A 17,373-nucleotide genomic window follows, 5' to 3' on the forward strand; every position below is an offset into this window, starting at 1 on the left:
ATTTACTACATATTTTATAGCCCTGGGTGCCATTTGTTCTCATTGACAGATGAGGAAACTGAGGCACGGGGTGGGTTAAGTAACTTGTTCAGTTGATAATGGCAGAGCCAGAATTGGAACCCATACGTTTTTTTCTTTGGAGCCCATATTATCCTGGTGGTTTTTATTCCTCAGAGCAACTTTCGGGAAAGGTGTTTTGGTGATTTGACCTTTATCTCCCTTCTAAATATTAATATTCCCCCCACCCCTTGACCTCATCCAACCCAATAGAAAGGAAGAAAGTAAAGTTGATCTGATAGTTACCCTTCTTGTTTGCCCTTCTGGTGAACTGAAAGTGTGGCTTTAAATTTTAATTCTTTTTAATCCTCGCAAACATTTGGAATGACTAAAAATTTTTAACAAATTGTTTCTTTGCCATGTGTAGTACATTTTTCTTATTTTCTAGACTGATTACGTAGGCTTTGTCCTCTGAACATTCATTACCACAGCTATACTGTAAAAATATGAAGACAGCAAAATGGAAGACTGTATATACCTTTGCAGTATAAATCTAGCCACACATGTTCGATTTGGAGAGAAAACATGCGTATTCTGCAGAAACATTTATATGCCTATAAATAACATTGCTAGGTTACTTGGCTTGTGTGAACATCCGAGGACATTTTTGCAGTCAGTTTATTATATCTGTGAGGATTAAAGAGGGTAACAATGATAGAATCTGCCCGTTGGATTATAAATTTCAAAAGCCGTATTTTGCATATGGGTACAGCAATTTCTGGAAGAATATTCCTTTCCTTAGGCACCTGCATATTGTCAGCTTTTTTTTTTTTTTTTTTTTTTTTTTTTTTATATTGTCAGCTTTTAAGAATCAAAGCAAATTAGACATTGTTGGTGTGCTCTATAACTCTGTCTTTTTCAAAGTCGGGGCCTATCTTATTTTTCTGGAAAATCCATACTTAAGTTGTCCCGAACATAACCACTAATAGACTCCTGAGCATTTGCATAGCTTTTCGTTTTCAGGATTTCACAATCATTGCCTTTTAATCCATACAACACCCCTGTGAGGTGGGTAGACACATTCAAACATCCAAGTCTCCTGCAGGCAAATTTTGGTGCCAGCAGGAGTATTGTGATTGGCACTGACTTTCCTTAATTTCCCAGAGGCCAGACACCTGGAGAGGCTTTTCTGCAGCCCCAAGTACATGCCAGTGCTTCAGCCACATGGGGCTGCCTCCTTGTTCCTTCTGCTTTTTCACTAAGATTCAGTGACTGCATGAACCATTAACCATAATGCTGTGGCCACTGTGTCAATCTGCATCAAACCTACCCAGGAGGGCTATGTTTTGGAAAATTCTAGAGAGCCTGATGAACTTTTATACAACAAATTTCAACTGTTCACACTTCTGTCACTCTAATAAGGGTCCTTTTCATTCAGTGGTAATATCTGTGGCTCCAACCATGTATTTATATTGATAAATACATCCCCAGGATTTCTCTTAAGAGTCTATAATGCGTTCAGACAGGCAAGAGATAGCCATAGCTAATGATGAAATCAATACAGAGCTGATTCATATAGAATGCTAACAATCATATATTGTGTGCTTATTTGTATCGGGCACCGTGATAAACATAATACATAAGTTGTATCATTTTTATAATAACTATATGAAGGAGAGTCTATCATTCCCATTTTACAGATGGCAAAAGCCAAGGCTAGTAGGTTGCCCACAGTCACAGAACTGATTTAAACCTAGTTCTGTCTGACTCCAAAATCACTTTTTAACCATTAGGTGATATTTACTGCCTTAGGTGGAAGACCCCATGGAACTTCAAAGTGCTAGCACAGGGGATCCCTGGGTGGCTCAGTGGTTTGGCACCTGCCTTTGGCCCAGGGTGTGATTCTGGAGTCCCGGGATCAAGTCCCGTGTCAGGCTCCTGGCGTGGAGCCTGCTTCTCCCTCTGCCTGTGTGTCTCTGCACCTCTCTCTCTCTCTGTGTGTCTATCATGAATAAATAAATAAATAAATCTTAAAAAAATAAAAAATAAAAAGTAATAAAGTGCTAGCACAACATAGAGCAAAAAAGTAATAATAGGGTAAGATATTTAAAAATACATATTAACTTCTATTTTTATACAGTGAAGCAAGACCATGTAAAAGAATTGTTCTTATCCACAGCATATGGTGTGTCTTTTCACCTTTCCAGACACCTATCATAACTTCATAACTGGCTTCAAACAGAAAGTATTTCTAGATCTTACACTCTTAAGTCATTATCCCCTTTTCAAGAAATGATCTTAAAATTGCACATACTAACGTGTAAAACTTTAGATTAATTGGGTGGTAGAAATTACTGAATAAATTTAACTTTTAAAAATTAGTAGGGCTTTTAAATGAAAAAGTACCTGTATATAGCAAAACATTGAAATAAAAAGAATCTTCTCTTTAAGACCTTCACATCCCCAATGGTCCCAAGAACCCTCACTAGTCTGTTTCTTGTGGATCCTTTCAGAAATAATTCATGGGTTTGTTGGCATGTGTGTATGTGTGTAGGAATATATGCATGTATGTTGCAATTGTTAAGCTTTTATACAAAAACCTGTGAACCAGATATGTTGAAGTCAATCATGACTTGAATGATAATAGTTAAGTCTTAAATACATAATTTAAAAAACTATACTCTGAATATATTTTTATTAGAAATCATTTACTGCATATATTATAAAATGATTGTGCGTAGACAATTATCGCACTTTTAAGAAAAATGTATAGTATTAACCATATTCTTAAAACTCTGACATAAATCCTATATAATTTTAATATAAGATAGTTATAATTTAGGTACCTTAATCTCTAGAGTTGCTAAATTATATGTGAGATACAATTAACTTTAGGAATAAGGTGCAAAGGTCCTAGTAAATCTAATATTTTCTTTGAAGTTTCTCTGTACTTAAAAATGTCTGTCTTACAACTGATAAAATTTACAAGTGACAAAAAATATTAAAGAATAGGGTATTATTCTGAAGAAGAGATATTTTGCCATAATACACAGCTATGTTTTGCAAATTTGAAGAGGATATTGTGTTATCAATGTATCTTGAATTGTGTTTCCAGCATAAATATGAGCTATGAAAAATAGCTTTTAATCTGCCTAAAAAAGGCTGTGAGCATTTTATGCATTTTTAAAAGTTAAGTTGCTAATTCCTTTTTTATGTCTTTGTTTTTTAATTTTAGGTTTTAGTATAAAAGCAGTGCCATTCCAGAATGCCATCTTGAATGTAAAGGAACTTGGAGGTATAACATTTAAAATCCTTTCTGTGTCTGGTTTAAGCTTGTACTAATTTGGTATTAATGTTACATATAATTTAAAAATTATTATTCTAGCAGAGGATTCATTTTAACTTTTTTCCCTTGGTGACAGAGATATTTCTTTCGTTTTATATATGTTTTAAAGGTTGTCAGCGTTCTAAGTAATAAGCTTGTGTTTTTGTTTTGTTTTTTTTTTTAATTAGAGAACCATGCTGTTGGTTCTGTTTCATATGCTACACATTCTTTGGTTTTACTTGTTCAGAAAATGTCTTCCCGATCAAAAGGTATGAAGGGAATTTTAATATAACAGAAAGATAAGTCATATATTATGCAGGGCAAAGAACTGTATTTTAGAGTAGTTTGTATTCATCCTGCAGGTTTTATTGTATTAGATCTTTTTAGAATGTATTTGTTCCGATAATAAATCTTTGCCAATGGATTCTTTGCTGGTCAAGCACATTTATTGGATAGGCTGTACCCCAAACTATACATCACTCCGTCTTTCATTACACTCTGTGTCTGGGATTTTTTTGGTTGTGTTTTATGTCAGTCAGGGTCTTAACCCATGTAAATAGGTTAACAAAGAAATCCGTCAATTCAGTGAACCTACTAAATTCTCTAATGGCACAGGAAAATGGTTAAGTGCTCTGAAGTTCAGGATCATATTGGTGAGTTTAATGACTTAGAAGAAAGTTCTCTTCCATCTCTTTAATCACTTTGTAATATTGACCTTCCCCCTCCTCCCTTACTTTTTTCTAAGTTCATTCTAACTGACCTATTTTTAACTTGATGCAATTGAAACACAAACTTTATGCCATTTTAATAGTGCTTAATGCCACCTTATTTTTATCTCCTTAGTGTATTAGTTCATCTTCTCAGGTGTTATAAAGAGTTGTATCTAGGATGAGTTTACTTCTGCCAGTCTTTTTTATAGCTATTTTTGACTTTCACAGCATTAATATCTAAATCAGCCATGGTTGATAAATTTTGATTTCCCTTTAAGGCGTTTGTTTGATTTAGTTATTTGGGTACAAAAATTCTAAAGTGTGAGTGTTTTGTCATGGAATCATTTTTCTACATAAAATTTTTAAAAGACTGCTCTTTTAGGTTGAATATTTTAATAATCTGTGTGGTTTCTAGTGCTTCTGCTTCTCAGTGACCATGTAATTATAGTCAGGAACATATTGTAAAAGTCCATGGAATCAAAACGTATGGCTTGAGAATTTTATTGGTTTTAAGTGTGGTTGATACTTCATAAGGATTTTATTACTAGGCTAGACCCAAAACTTTTATTGAACCCCCTCCAGGTATAAGAAACTATTGATTAATTGATAAGGTGTTTATTAGAGATGTTAGTTAGATGATACAAATAGTGAATGTGCCTGGATAACTGAAGTGAACCCTTCAGGGAATTTTTGTAGCCTTGCCTCTGTGCCACTGTAACACTGAAATTCAATACAATAAAAGAAAAATTAGGGGACAGGAGGTATAAGATGGGAATCTGTCTGTTCCCAAGCAAGGTTTCATTTTGCTGAAAACCCTCTGTCCTGAAAATTGCAAGAATGGACACTGCAGGGAAGAGGGTACCATAGAGTTCAATGGTAACATTATAGTTCATGTGATGGCTATTCTGTAATGGTTTGAGATACAGGTAAGAGATAAAACTGTCAGGATTGGGACAGGTATGTGAGTTCCAGGCTAATGATAATGTGTTTGTCATGCAGTATTCTACTCCCCTCAATTTTAGTAGTTCTGTTCTCAGTCGAGAGACCGTTTCAAGGAGAAAGTGATTTTTCTGAGTAGAATCTGATTGTGCATCCTGGGTTGAATGCTCAGAGACAAGCTGTGGAGGGAGTTTATTCCTTTGTTGTGCATTCACGAAGTCCTTTATTTAACAAATATCTTTCGAGGGCCTCCTCTGTCTGGAAGAGGACTGGACACTAGACTGTGTCTCATCTAAGAAGGCAGGAAAAGTAGGCTAAAACACACAACAGAGTGTAGCTTTCCAGGATTCAGGGTATCTCTTAGGTGGTAGGAAGTGCATCTAAATGTAAGGTACCTATGTAGCGTTTAGGGAGATTTGTAACCGAATGAAATCAAAGTGCTTGAGAAGGAGGTAGCTTGATTGAAAATTTCAGGAGGAAAGAGTGGCATGTTTTAGGAATGATGTGTGAAGATGCAAAGCCTTCTTATACCAATAGAGGATTTCTCAGAAGTCCAGTCACGTTGCATTCATCCAGGGAAAAATCTTGAAATCAGGGGAGAAATTCAAGAAGATAGATGGTAGAAATAGCAGTACTGAGTACCACAATGTGGCCAGCATGGTGGGATGCTCGGATAGTTCTGCTTACTGGAGGGTTAATTCAAGAGATGAGCATCCCCCGTGATCCTCCCTGCCACAATGAGCTCCCTGTTCAGATGGCTCCGAGGCTCTCCATCATCCCCCTTCTCAACCTTCACTTGAATTTCTCACTTGTTCAAAATAGGAAGAGACACGAACTAGTGTTCCTTATTTAATAAGAAGAAACAGAGTGAAGTGAATTAACAGTGACCAGTGGAGTTGAAGGAAAATCACTTTGGGGAGATCTTAATAAGAAACTTTGTTTACTTACACAACTGATAGTTGTTTGTGTCTGTGCATATCTATAACTTGTATGTATAACATATACATAGATCTGTGTCCTCATCAACTTCCTCTTTTGCAAGGGTGTTTCCTACATCTCTCACTCTTAAAATTTTCATTCATGCACATTTTTTTCTTGTGGCCTTTTCTTACCATTCATGCCATCATCCCAGCACAATTTATATCAAGCATGATTCTAGTTGCTGAGAATAAAAGATATTTAAAGTATATCCCCTGTCTTCAAGAAACTTGTGATTTTTTATTCTGGAGACATTGTTTGATTTCAAATATTTGTTTTCATGAAACTTTGGAAAATGAAATTAAGGGGGAGAGGAATAAGTTCAAGATAACAGGTGATACCAATAGAGATATAATCAGTCCAGCCTGGTGGTTTATGGGCAAGTTCTGTTTTCACCATTTTGAGAATGACTTGCTCTCCTTACCTTAGCTGTCATCCCCACCAAGCTGCACTGATTATGCCTATATTTATGTGAAATTGGAACTGTAAATATTTTTTCTATTTTTTTTTTCTTAATCCCATTTTTCTCCCTCCAGTTAAGTTCTCATTTAACTTTTGCAGCTTTGTGCCTAACGGGTGCTATTACTGTCTCACGGGTAATGAGACTCAGGATGGCCAGGCACAGAGATTGAGTGACTTGATCAGAGTTATTTGGAGAAGGAGGTGGATGTCCATTTGAGTACTTACCCAGTGTGGAACATTTTATCTCGTGCCTGGCACAAGAGAAGTGCTTCCACATGTTATCTGCTACTGCTTTTATCATGATTATGTGCACAATTTAAAGTCTTTACATGTTGGTATTATTTTGTGTTGGTATTTATTTTGTTAACACTGTATTGATAAAACACGAACACTTTACTCTTTGCTCAAAAACTTCTTTGGGACTTAATCTCTCTAACTATTGCAGCTGCTTTTATTATTGATTTTTCTATCCCTGACTCTCAAGTCAATTCTTTTTCACTTATGGTTCTGACTCCACTGTTGTAGTCCTGCTCCCCTTCTGATCTCTTCAAGAGTGGCTTCTGAATCCGTCTTAACCTCAGCTTTCCAGTCTATCTTGAGTTTTCCACAAACGCATCATTTGCATATTTTTATTCTTTTTAATTCATTTATTCAACAGATACTTATTATGTACATATTGCATGTCCAGGCTGAGTTCTAAAAAGTAGCAGTTATATTGGCAAGAGAAGCCCAGTCCATGCATAGACTAGCTATTGGACACAAGGGGAGACTCTTGTTGTGTACTTGTCTCCTTGATTAAAGCCAGATATTACTATTTACAGTCCTAGAATGAATTTCTAGATTAATCCCTCCAGTACTGGGAAGGATTTTTTAATACCATCCAGCATGGCTGTTTGGATCTCTACAAAGGACATTCTGTAGTATTGTTCAGTAAATTGATTTTTCTTTCATTTGGGAGGTTTTTGTTGAAACTAATCTAAATCCTTTTTTATTTTTAATTAAGTACTCTGCTTGTCTTTTGCTATTTATTATTCTGGATGTTGTGCAAGACACCTAGTAGGATCCTGAACAGACAGAAAGATAAATCTTTCAACGAATTTTCTTTCTTCCTAGTAGAGGAAGCCCAGCTACTCTGTATGATTTTAGGCAAGTCCATTTTCCTGTATCTCTGCTTCCTTATCTGTAAAATGTAGTAATAAGAGTTCCTGCATTATATAACCATTGTGAGGGCTAAATTAACATAGGTCAAGTACTTAGAGATCCGTCTGGCCCACAGCTAACATTTTTGGAAGATTTACATTATAATTATGCTCTTGCCCCCCCACCATACCCCTCCAAAAAACACCTTTCAATAAAACCTCGGCCCCTCCCCATCCCCCTCCCTGCCCCCACCACCAAAATCTCTAGAAATAACCCAAATCATGTATTGATTGTTTTTTCTCTTTGCGGTCATGCCTTGATTCCTTGTGGTCAAGATGATCTTTTTATTTTGTTTTACCTGTTTAAACTGAAAAGACAAAGGGAAGGGACCTCCTTGGAGTCTTTTTGTTAGCAGCCTAGCATAGTTTTTGGTAGTACACACATGTTAATACTAAATGTTTTTGTCCCATCTACCTTATCACCTTTCCCTCTGTTTTCAGTTTCTACCTGAAAATCTCTTCTATCACAATGCCTCTTAATTGCTTTCATTCTGTTTGGCTTATGTATTGTAACCACATTCCTAAGGTGAATGAAGCATCTGGCATCTTTAGCTGAGTTGAAAGCACCAGTCCTGCTCTAGTGACTTTACAGCTTTGGTAATTTTTCATTTTAGAAATTTCCAGTTCTTAAATCTACAGATTTGAATGCATTCAGGGATATTTTTCTCATGATTTTGAAATTTCATGTGTAGATCGATAGAACCCAGAGAGGAAATTTTCATTTCTTAGCACGTTTGGTTTGTTACCACAAATGCATAAGGATCCAGACATTATAATATTCCTTTTTCTTTCCCTAACTGAATTCTGAAACCACAATCAGTTTTGTCAAATGACTTGTTTTCTCCCTCGGATATTCTAATGAGTTGTGTCTGAGTTGTTTCCCCACCCAGTAAACTCTTTGGCAGTCCTGTCTTCCCAGTTGACACTAGGAAAGGCAAAAGCTAAAAAGCAGTGAGCGGTCTTTTATGCTTTAGTATTTGCTGCTAGTTGTCAATCAGAAAGGAAGTTCATGAAGATTTTTGTTTGGACTTTATTTTTTTCCTCTAAAGACGAGACCACTTTTCTTCTTCACAAGGTGGTGAGGGTAGTGCAGAAAAGTGCAAGTTGGGTTCATTTGCCCATTTACTTCAGCCCATGCAATAGTGATTGAATGATTTTTGAGGATTGTCAGCTAAGCCATTTTTTTTAAAGGTTGCTTCTTTCAGCAGCCAAGCTGTTATATGAAACAGATGTTGACTCTGTCCTGTTTCTTTGTTTGGCTGAGGAATACACCGCCTCCTCACAGTGAAAGGTGCTGTTTCTTTGTATCCTGCTAGTTATCTTCGGGTGCCGTTAATCTGCCCAGGTTATTTGCATTTCTTAATTTCTCCAGAAACTGTACAGGGCAAATTTCTTGACAGGCAACCCAGGGGGCACTGCTGCCTGTTTCTTTTTCATTTCTGCTGTCTGTACCCAGACCATTTGATGTCTTTCATGAAAATAAAGCTTTCTTCCTTCAGAATCATGCATTAAAAATTTATTTTAGAAGGAAGAATGGCTCTTTAATTTTTATTTGCTGTGTTCTCCTAGTCCTATATATATTATGATTATTGCCTCCATATCCCCACTTACCACCTCCTGTTAAAAGAAATCCAGCTAGGGGCACCTGGATGGCTCAGTAGGTTAAGCATCTGCCTTCAGCCCACATCATGATCCTGGAGTCCCAGGATTGAGCCCTGCATCGGGCTCCCTGCTCAGCGGAGAGCCTCTTCTCCCTCTGCCCCTCCCCTCACTTGGAAGCTCTCTCTCTCTCAAATAAATAAATAAATAGATTTTTTTTTTTTTAAAGAAATCTGGGTAAATAACTATGGATTTAATGTCACTGCCTCTGAGAGTCATGCTATCCAACAGATAAAGGGAGGAACCAAGACCATAGAAACAAATTGGTTGTATATTAGAAACGGTGTAGGTAGTCTGGAAGACATTATTGCCACATTGCTTTAAGTGACAAGTGAAGTTAAAAGATTGCTTGTTGGTGTAGGGGAAAACAACTTGCCATTCAAAAACTTTTTTAGACCTCTCCAAACATGGAATTCTCTGGAAGAGGTGGCAAGAAACCATGACCCTGGCAAAGGAGCATGACAGCACAGAATGGGGGGCCCAAGAAAGGCCAGGTCCACAGCAAACCTTACAACCATACTATAAGCTAAATTATAGCAGCTACGCACAAGTAAGCATGCATATTCCATATGTGTTATATAATTAGAAGGAAGAAATGAGGTTCAGCAAGTAGAGTGTAGCCTCAAGACACTCTGTCCCTCTGTGCATTTGAACTTCTTGTTGTTGTTTTCTTATCTGCAAAATGTAAGTTTTAATAAATCATCACTACTTATTTCCCAGGGGGTTGGGCTGGAAAAGAAAAGTTCAATTGCCTGAAGCTCCTCAAGAGATCCTTTAAGATAGACAGTGGTATTTCCACTAATTCTGTTTTTATAGTTGCCGTTCCAGTGTGATATGTAATATTGAATGATCGAAACTTCTTGATATAGTATTGTTTCCTTATCTAGGAAAAGAACCAGACCTTTCTGGAATGGGAACAGCCAGTTAACTCCTGGCTCTCTGAGCTGTGTACTTTCTCACTTAGGCTTAGGCTCTACTAGGGGAAATGATATTGGTATAAAGCCAAGTCACTTGGATGAGAGTTGAAAGGCCACAGCTATCTGAATTGGTTGAACAGGATCCCAGGGTGGTGGTGTTCAAGCGTTTTTTACACTTGCTAAGGGAAAACTGAGCCAAACAGTCAGCAGAGCCAAATAAATGAATCTGGGGGCCCAGAAGTCTGTTACTGGCTGATGTAGACCTGACCTTAATTTTTGTTTTCTTCTGGAGAAATGCCCCAGAAAATTTTTTTTTAATTTGCCTTCCCACTCATAGTTTTGTAGAGTACTTAACAATTAACTCTTCTAAGACTAAATACGCATACACACGCATGCACCCATACACATATAGAATGTTCAAGAAACTAATTTCTTGGCCTTTTGACACCCCCCCCCCCCCCCCCCCCTTGAGAATAGGTCTCATGTGCCGGTAAGGTAGCTCCCTCACCATTGATTACTGTTCGGGAGTAACCAGGTCATGTCATATCTACCAACTCTACTGAACTTCCTCATAGAACATTCATTCTAGGTTCTGAGCTTCTTAACTATCACAAGGGAATAGATATTTCTGTTTCTCCCAGGGGTTGCCATAATAGCAACTAACTTTCATTGTGTATTTGGTTTCAGCTTGGTATTGCAGCAACAGCACTGAAAGTTAAGAGACCAGTATTTTTCTCTATCAAAACAAGCCATGGGACATTGGGCAAGCCTCTTAACTTTTCCAAGGCTGCTTGCTTTTCTAGCAGCTGAGGATGCTGATAGTCATTCTCCTATTTGATAAAACAGAACTAGTTTATTTTTATCTTGAAACCCATAGTGTCTATTTCACTTTGATCTCTAGGAACCATAGGGCCCACCTTTAACAACTATGCATGATTATAATGCTGGTTTTTTTTTTTCTATTTTCATTTAACCACCACTTCCTCTTTTTGGGGGAGTATAGTAGACATCTCAATAAATCTGTTTTATTTTTATGTTTGTTGTGTGAGACAAGTATATGTGCATGAAATAATAACTAATACTAAGGGACGCCTGAGTGGTTCAGTGGTTGCAAATCTGCCTTTTGCTCAGGTCATGATCCTGGGGTCCTGGGATCGAGTTCCACATTGGGCTCCCCTCAGGGAGCCTGCTTCTCCCTCTGCTTGTGTCTCTGCCTCTCTCTGTGTCTCTCATGAATAAATGGATAAAATCTTTAAAAAAATAACTAATACTAAAAGCGCTTGTCACTGTGCTGTTGACTTCAAGTAGCATCACAATCTAGTGTTAGAAATACTGTAACAAGGACTGAATGCAAGATGCCATTAGGATCACATAGAAAAGACAAAGGAGACAACACAGAGGAAAAGAGTTTACAAACAATCTGGGACAAAAGTCATGGAAGTGACAGTGGGTTTGGTCTAATCTTGTTTCACCCGTAAACCAAGTCCACTGTCAACTCCTTGACTTTTGTCTCCTCTGTTTCTTTTTTTTCCTAGACTCTTTGCCTCTGTAATGTCTCTTTGTCCTTTCTGTATGATCTTAATTGCATCTTGTACTCAGTCCTGTTACAATATTTAGCATACCAGAACATAAAACATAAAGTTAGGAAGAATTGAAAAGCACACTGTAATCTTAAGGGTTTATTATATTGTGATATAAAACATATCTATAGTAACAAGTGGAGAGAAATCTGTGAAGTTACGCCCCTAGATACCAGAGTAAGGCTAGACCCTTCAGAAGCAAAATGGTGTTTTGTTTTTGAATTCATTTCAGTGAATACTTAATAAATATTAAGTATATGCCATCACCTAAAGATATCATCCGTACATGGGTAAGCACACAATCCCGTGCCCATTTCTTTGGATATTTTGATGGGAGAGTAATATTGGTAATAAATATTATGGAAGTTCATTGAAAAGATTAAACAGCTTTACTAGATTTCTATAATTAGAATGACAACTTGACAGTTGTTCAAGAGATAATGTATTTGTAACTATTCATTTCTCACCAGATCAGGTTGGTTCTCTGACCTCTCCTAGAACTGAACAAAATGGAGCTGGTTAGATTTGTTTTGAGGTAGGGATCCCTGGGTGGCGCAGCGGTTTGGCGCCTGCCTTTGGCCCAGGGCACGATCCTGGAGACCCGGGATCGAATCCCACATCAGGCTCCCGGTGCATGGAGCCTGCTTCTTCCTCTGCCTGTGTCTCTGCCTCTCTCTCTCTCTCTGTGACTATCATAAATAAATAAAAAAATTAAAAAAAAAAAGATTTGTTTTGAGGTATTGTAAATGTGTTGCTTTTAATTTCTTATGGCCCAAAATATTGTCAGAAAACTCTACTGAAAATAGCTTCATCATTTTAATCTTGAAATTCATTGATATTTTATGGCATCGTTGTGCGAAGTAATGTGAAGTATTTATCATATAAAGTTTTTAATACATATATTAATATATAGTACTTATGATTGAAAATTGAAGGTTTTTATTTTTAATGTCTATTCTCCCTCCTTTGCCAAAATCTCATAAAATGACAAAAATAAGAAAAATGATAAGTTAAATGTATAACACAGATTTAATCTACAATGAAAAAAGGAAAGCATGACAAAGACTGAGGTATAGGCAATGGAAACATGAAATAGAAGGGGAATTCATCAAGATTATTAATCAGCTTATCAGGGTTATTAATTGGGGCTTTACATTTGGAGCCATGCCTTTATTTTTCTTCTCTCCTTGTGTTAAGTAGCGGATAGCAGCTGTGTTTACCCACAAACTAAATCTTGGAAGTGGGTGCTAGACTCAGGCCAAGTCAGTGTCCTAGTAGTATACTGACTGCCAGGTGGGTTAGGAAGCCCACACACACACAGGAGAGAAGCCACTTGTCTGTCATTTTAATCACTGAAAGTAGGCAGTGGTAAACAAAAGAGCTGGCAAACGTATAGATTCTTGAACAAAAGGTAAGCATATAATCACAGCATATGACAATATGAGGGAAATCAGCACCATCAAAGAAAGATTACCCCATTGAAAGAAAAAGTATCAAGGACCTAGAGGTAATAGAGTGATCAGAAGAAGACATTCAGAGAGATAAGGCTTTTGTATTCATGAAAAGGAATCTAACAGAACTGGGGAAACAAAAATTTGACTTCAAAATTTAAAGCAAAAATGTCAGTTGACAGAACTCAGATGTAAATTAATAAAATGAAGGATTGAGCGAGGGAATTTCCTCAGAATGCCCTGCCAGAAGGACGGCTCTGAAAGTAGGAGAGAAAATTGAAGAGACCAAAGGAATAGTTAATAGTAGTTATAATATCCCTGTAAGAGGTCTAAATGGAGAGTTAAAGAGAAGCTATAGAGAATAAAATAATCAAAGAAAGTAGAAAAACCTCAAATATGAAGAAAAGATTATTCAAATTTAGTGGGTCTTCTGAGACCCAAGGAAATACTTCTACCTCAACATACTGTGACAAAAAATAAATCATTAACTATAATCACAGGAACACACAAGTAAGTTATTTCTAATTTCAACATGAGAGATGTCAGAGAGAATCCAAGGATATATTTTTTTAAATTATAGATTATAATTGAAGAATTGAAATTTGAATGTATATCTTTAAGAATTAAGAGTAAACTTGGGGATCCCTGGATGGCGCAGTGGTTTAGCACCTGCTTTTGGCCCAGGGCGCGATCCTGGAGACCCGGGATTGAATCCCACGTCGGGCTCCTGGTGCATGGAGCCTGCTTCTCCCTCTGCCTGTGTCTCTGCCTCTCTCTCTCTCTGTGTGACTATCATAAATAAATAAAAATTAAAAAAATTTTTAAAAAGAGTAAACTCTAACAGAGTAGAATGATATCTACATAAATATTTTTAAAAACCCAAAAAGTTGCATATATTCAGCTAATATAAAAAATAATTATCTTAGAGAATAGAGTAAGTTCACTAGAATCGAGTAGAATGTTTTTTCTTGTATGGACTTTATTCATGAGAATTTTTTTAAAAGATTTTGTTATTTGAGAGTGAGAGAGAGAGAGTGAGACAAGTTGGAGGGATGGGGAGAGGGAGAAGCAGATTCCCTGCTGAGCAGGGAGCCCAACTTGGTGCTCCATCCCAAGAACCCTGAAATCATGACCTGAGCTGAAGTCAGATGCTTAACCAATTGAGCCACCCAGGCTCCCCATGAAAAAATAAATTTTAAGAAATAAACTTTAATAAAATACACTTTAAAGATAGAAAGCTAAGGATATTTGATAAATTCAGCAAAAAGCAAACATGGAAAAATAGCAAAATTAATAGTCATGAGACATAGAAAACATCTATACATCAGTAATCACAATAAATATAAGTAGATTAAATTTCCCTTTTAAATGAGTGGCATAAAAATTGATTATAATCTATTTAGCTATATCTGAGTATAAGAGACACTTTGCAACAAAATGTAGCAAGGTAGAAATAAAGGGATAGAAAAGGTATCCTTAAAGACCATTGAAAAGGAAGTACTGGGAGATGAATTTCAAGCAAAGAACATTAAGAATAGAGATTTTTTATGTTAATCTATTAAGATAACTGAGAAAGCATGAACCTTTACATATTTACCCACATAATTCTGAACTATATAAAAATGCAATTAAGAAAAATGTAAGGAAAAGCCAAGAGAATCCACAATCAAGACTAATTCACCTACTTTCTTTGTAAGATATTGGATCAAATAAATAAAAATATATGAAGGGTTTGAATAGCCAATTAACAAAATTGATCTAATTGATAATTATATTTTCTATTTGAGTGTAAAATTCTATGTGTTCTTTTAAAATACACATGACATTAATAGGAGATAGACAAAAATAACAACACATGAAACAAGATTTAAAATTAACTTTGGACACCTAGTTGGCTCAGTCGGTTAAGTGTCTCCCTTTGGCTCAGGTCATGATAGAACCCTGTGTTGGGCTCCCTGCTCAACAGGGAGTCTGCTTTTCCTTTTCCCTCTGTCCCTCTATCCCCTCCCCACTTGTGTTCACTTGCTCTCTCTCAAATAAAATTTTTTAGAAAAGAAGAAAGAAAGAAAGAAAGAAAGAAAGAAAGAAAGAAAGAAAGAAAGAAAGAAAAGAGAAGAAAAGAAAGAAATTACCCTAACCTTATACCATGTTAAAAAAATAGATCATATACTTAAATATAAAACCTGAAACTATAAAACTTCTAGAAGAAAACGTAGATTATCTTTGTGACCTTTAGTTAGGCAAAGCTTTCTAAGACACCAAAAGTATGATCCATGAAAAGAAAATTGGTTAATTGGATTTTATAATATTAGGGAATGAAAAGACCATTTTTTGGCTAGGTAAACATTATTTGAAAATCATGTATCTGATAAAGAACTTGTATCCAAAATATATAAAGAACACTCAAGAATAAAAAGAAACATTTAAAAAATGGGAAAAACTTTGAACATATCCTTTATGCAAAAGATGCTTACCATCATTAGTCATTAGGGAAATACAAATTAAAACCTCCTCACATGCACATTAAAATGTCTAAAATGTAAAAGTCTGAATATATCAATTATTCTGCAAAGAATATGGAAGAACTAGAATTCTCATTCACTGCCAGTAGAAATGTAAAATGGTACAACCACTTTTTGAAAACATTTTGATAGTTTCTTAAGATAAATTCAAACCATTCTTATAATCAGACCATTCTACTCTTAGGAGAAATGAAAACCTATGTTTACACAAAATCCTGTAGATAAATGTTCATAGCAACTTTATGATAGGAAAAATGGAAACAACCCAAATGTCTTCAGTTGGTGAATGGGTAAGCAAATGTGACCTATCTATACAAGGAAATAGTATTCAGCAATAAAAAAGAATGAACTATGGGTACATGCCATAATATGAACGAATCTCAAAGTAATTACACCAAGTGAAAGAAGGTAGACAAAATGGAACACATAAGGTAGTATTCCCATACTGGGATAAACTTCCATTCCATTTATAGAAAGTACTAGAAAATGCAAACTATTAATTAGTGACAGAGTGTTTTAGAGGTTGCCTGAGGGGATAGGGACAGGAGGCTGGGAGGGATGGAGTGGAGGGATTTGAAGGGTCATGAGAAAATTTTGGAGGTGATGGATAGATACACTTATTATCGTGATTATGGTCATGGTTTCCCAGATGTCCATGTTATCAAAACTTATCACATTGTATATTTTAATATGTGCAGTTTATTATCTATCAATTATACCACAGTAAAACTATTTTTAAAATTCTATACTTTTAGAAATATCTGTGGTCAAAAGCATTGCAAGTATGTTTTGTGAAGACCTTATGGTCCTTTACTTGGATTGCTTTCCAATAAAGAATTATTTTAAATAGGCTAAGTTAATATGCATGGTTTTAAAAAAAATGTGACTAGGGAAAGATCTCACAAAGAAAAATATCAATTTTTGGATGATCATATGTAGTTGAATTATTAAAATTAAATATGTAAGCAGTTAAAAACTAAGATTAAGATGTTACAATATCTATCAATTTAATGTGTAGATTTTAAAAATCTCATTGCTAATAAAAGAAGACAGATTGATCTGTCTGTGCACAGCAGCATCAATTAATCAAGGAAATTCATATGACAGATTCATTATACAAAGAGTGAGAGATTTCTTAGAATAAACCAGTTGTGGTTCATTCCATAGGGATACTCAAAACCATAGTGATACAATATTCTCTTTTCAACCTTAGCAGTTTTATTTATGAAAAATACTCCTGTTGGTGATTATGCAATGGGCAAGACACAGGTCTTACACAAAGTTGGAGATGAAGGGGAAAAAATCCCACAGGAACACTAAAGCAAACCAATATATTAGAAAACCTCAGATTACAAACCACATTGGAATAACTTATTTTAAGAACACATTTTATGTGTGTGGGTGAAATAGGCTTTTTTGTTCAGGAATCTTTACAGCTTTAAATTATCTGCTCAAGCTGCTCTTAGGCCATCCAGATTGTACCCCAGGTTAAAATTTTCCAAGCAGACCTTAATTTTGTCATAAAAAGTAATATATTTTTCTTTGTTTCATTTTCAGAAGTCTGAGCAAAATGACTGGTTAAGATGGATATGGGTATGGTTGTTGGTAATATTCTATACATAATATGCTAAGAG

General features: G+C 35.9%; 1 protein-coding gene across 3 annotated transcripts in view; it reads left to right on the forward strand.

Moving 5' to 3' along the window:
• The window catches only part of ARL15 (ARF like GTPase 15), a 399,917-nt gene that overhangs the window by 153,316 nt on the left and 229,228 nt on the right, over positions 1-17,373 (forward strand). For all 3 annotated transcript variants that reach the window (XM_026017011.2, XM_026017009.2, XM_072756933.1), the window contains one exon: positions 3,233-3,292. In XM_026017011.2, coding sequence (XP_025872796.2) covers positions 3,233-3,292 — 60 coding nt within the window. The remainder of the gene's footprint in view (positions 1-3,232; positions 3,293-17,373) is intronic.

This window comes from Vulpes vulpes, chromosome 4 (assembly GCF_048418805.1).
Source record: "Vulpes vulpes isolate BD-2025 chromosome 4, VulVul3, whole genome shotgun sequence".
NCBI lineage: Eukaryota > Metazoa > Chordata > Mammalia > Carnivora > Canidae > Vulpes > Vulpes vulpes.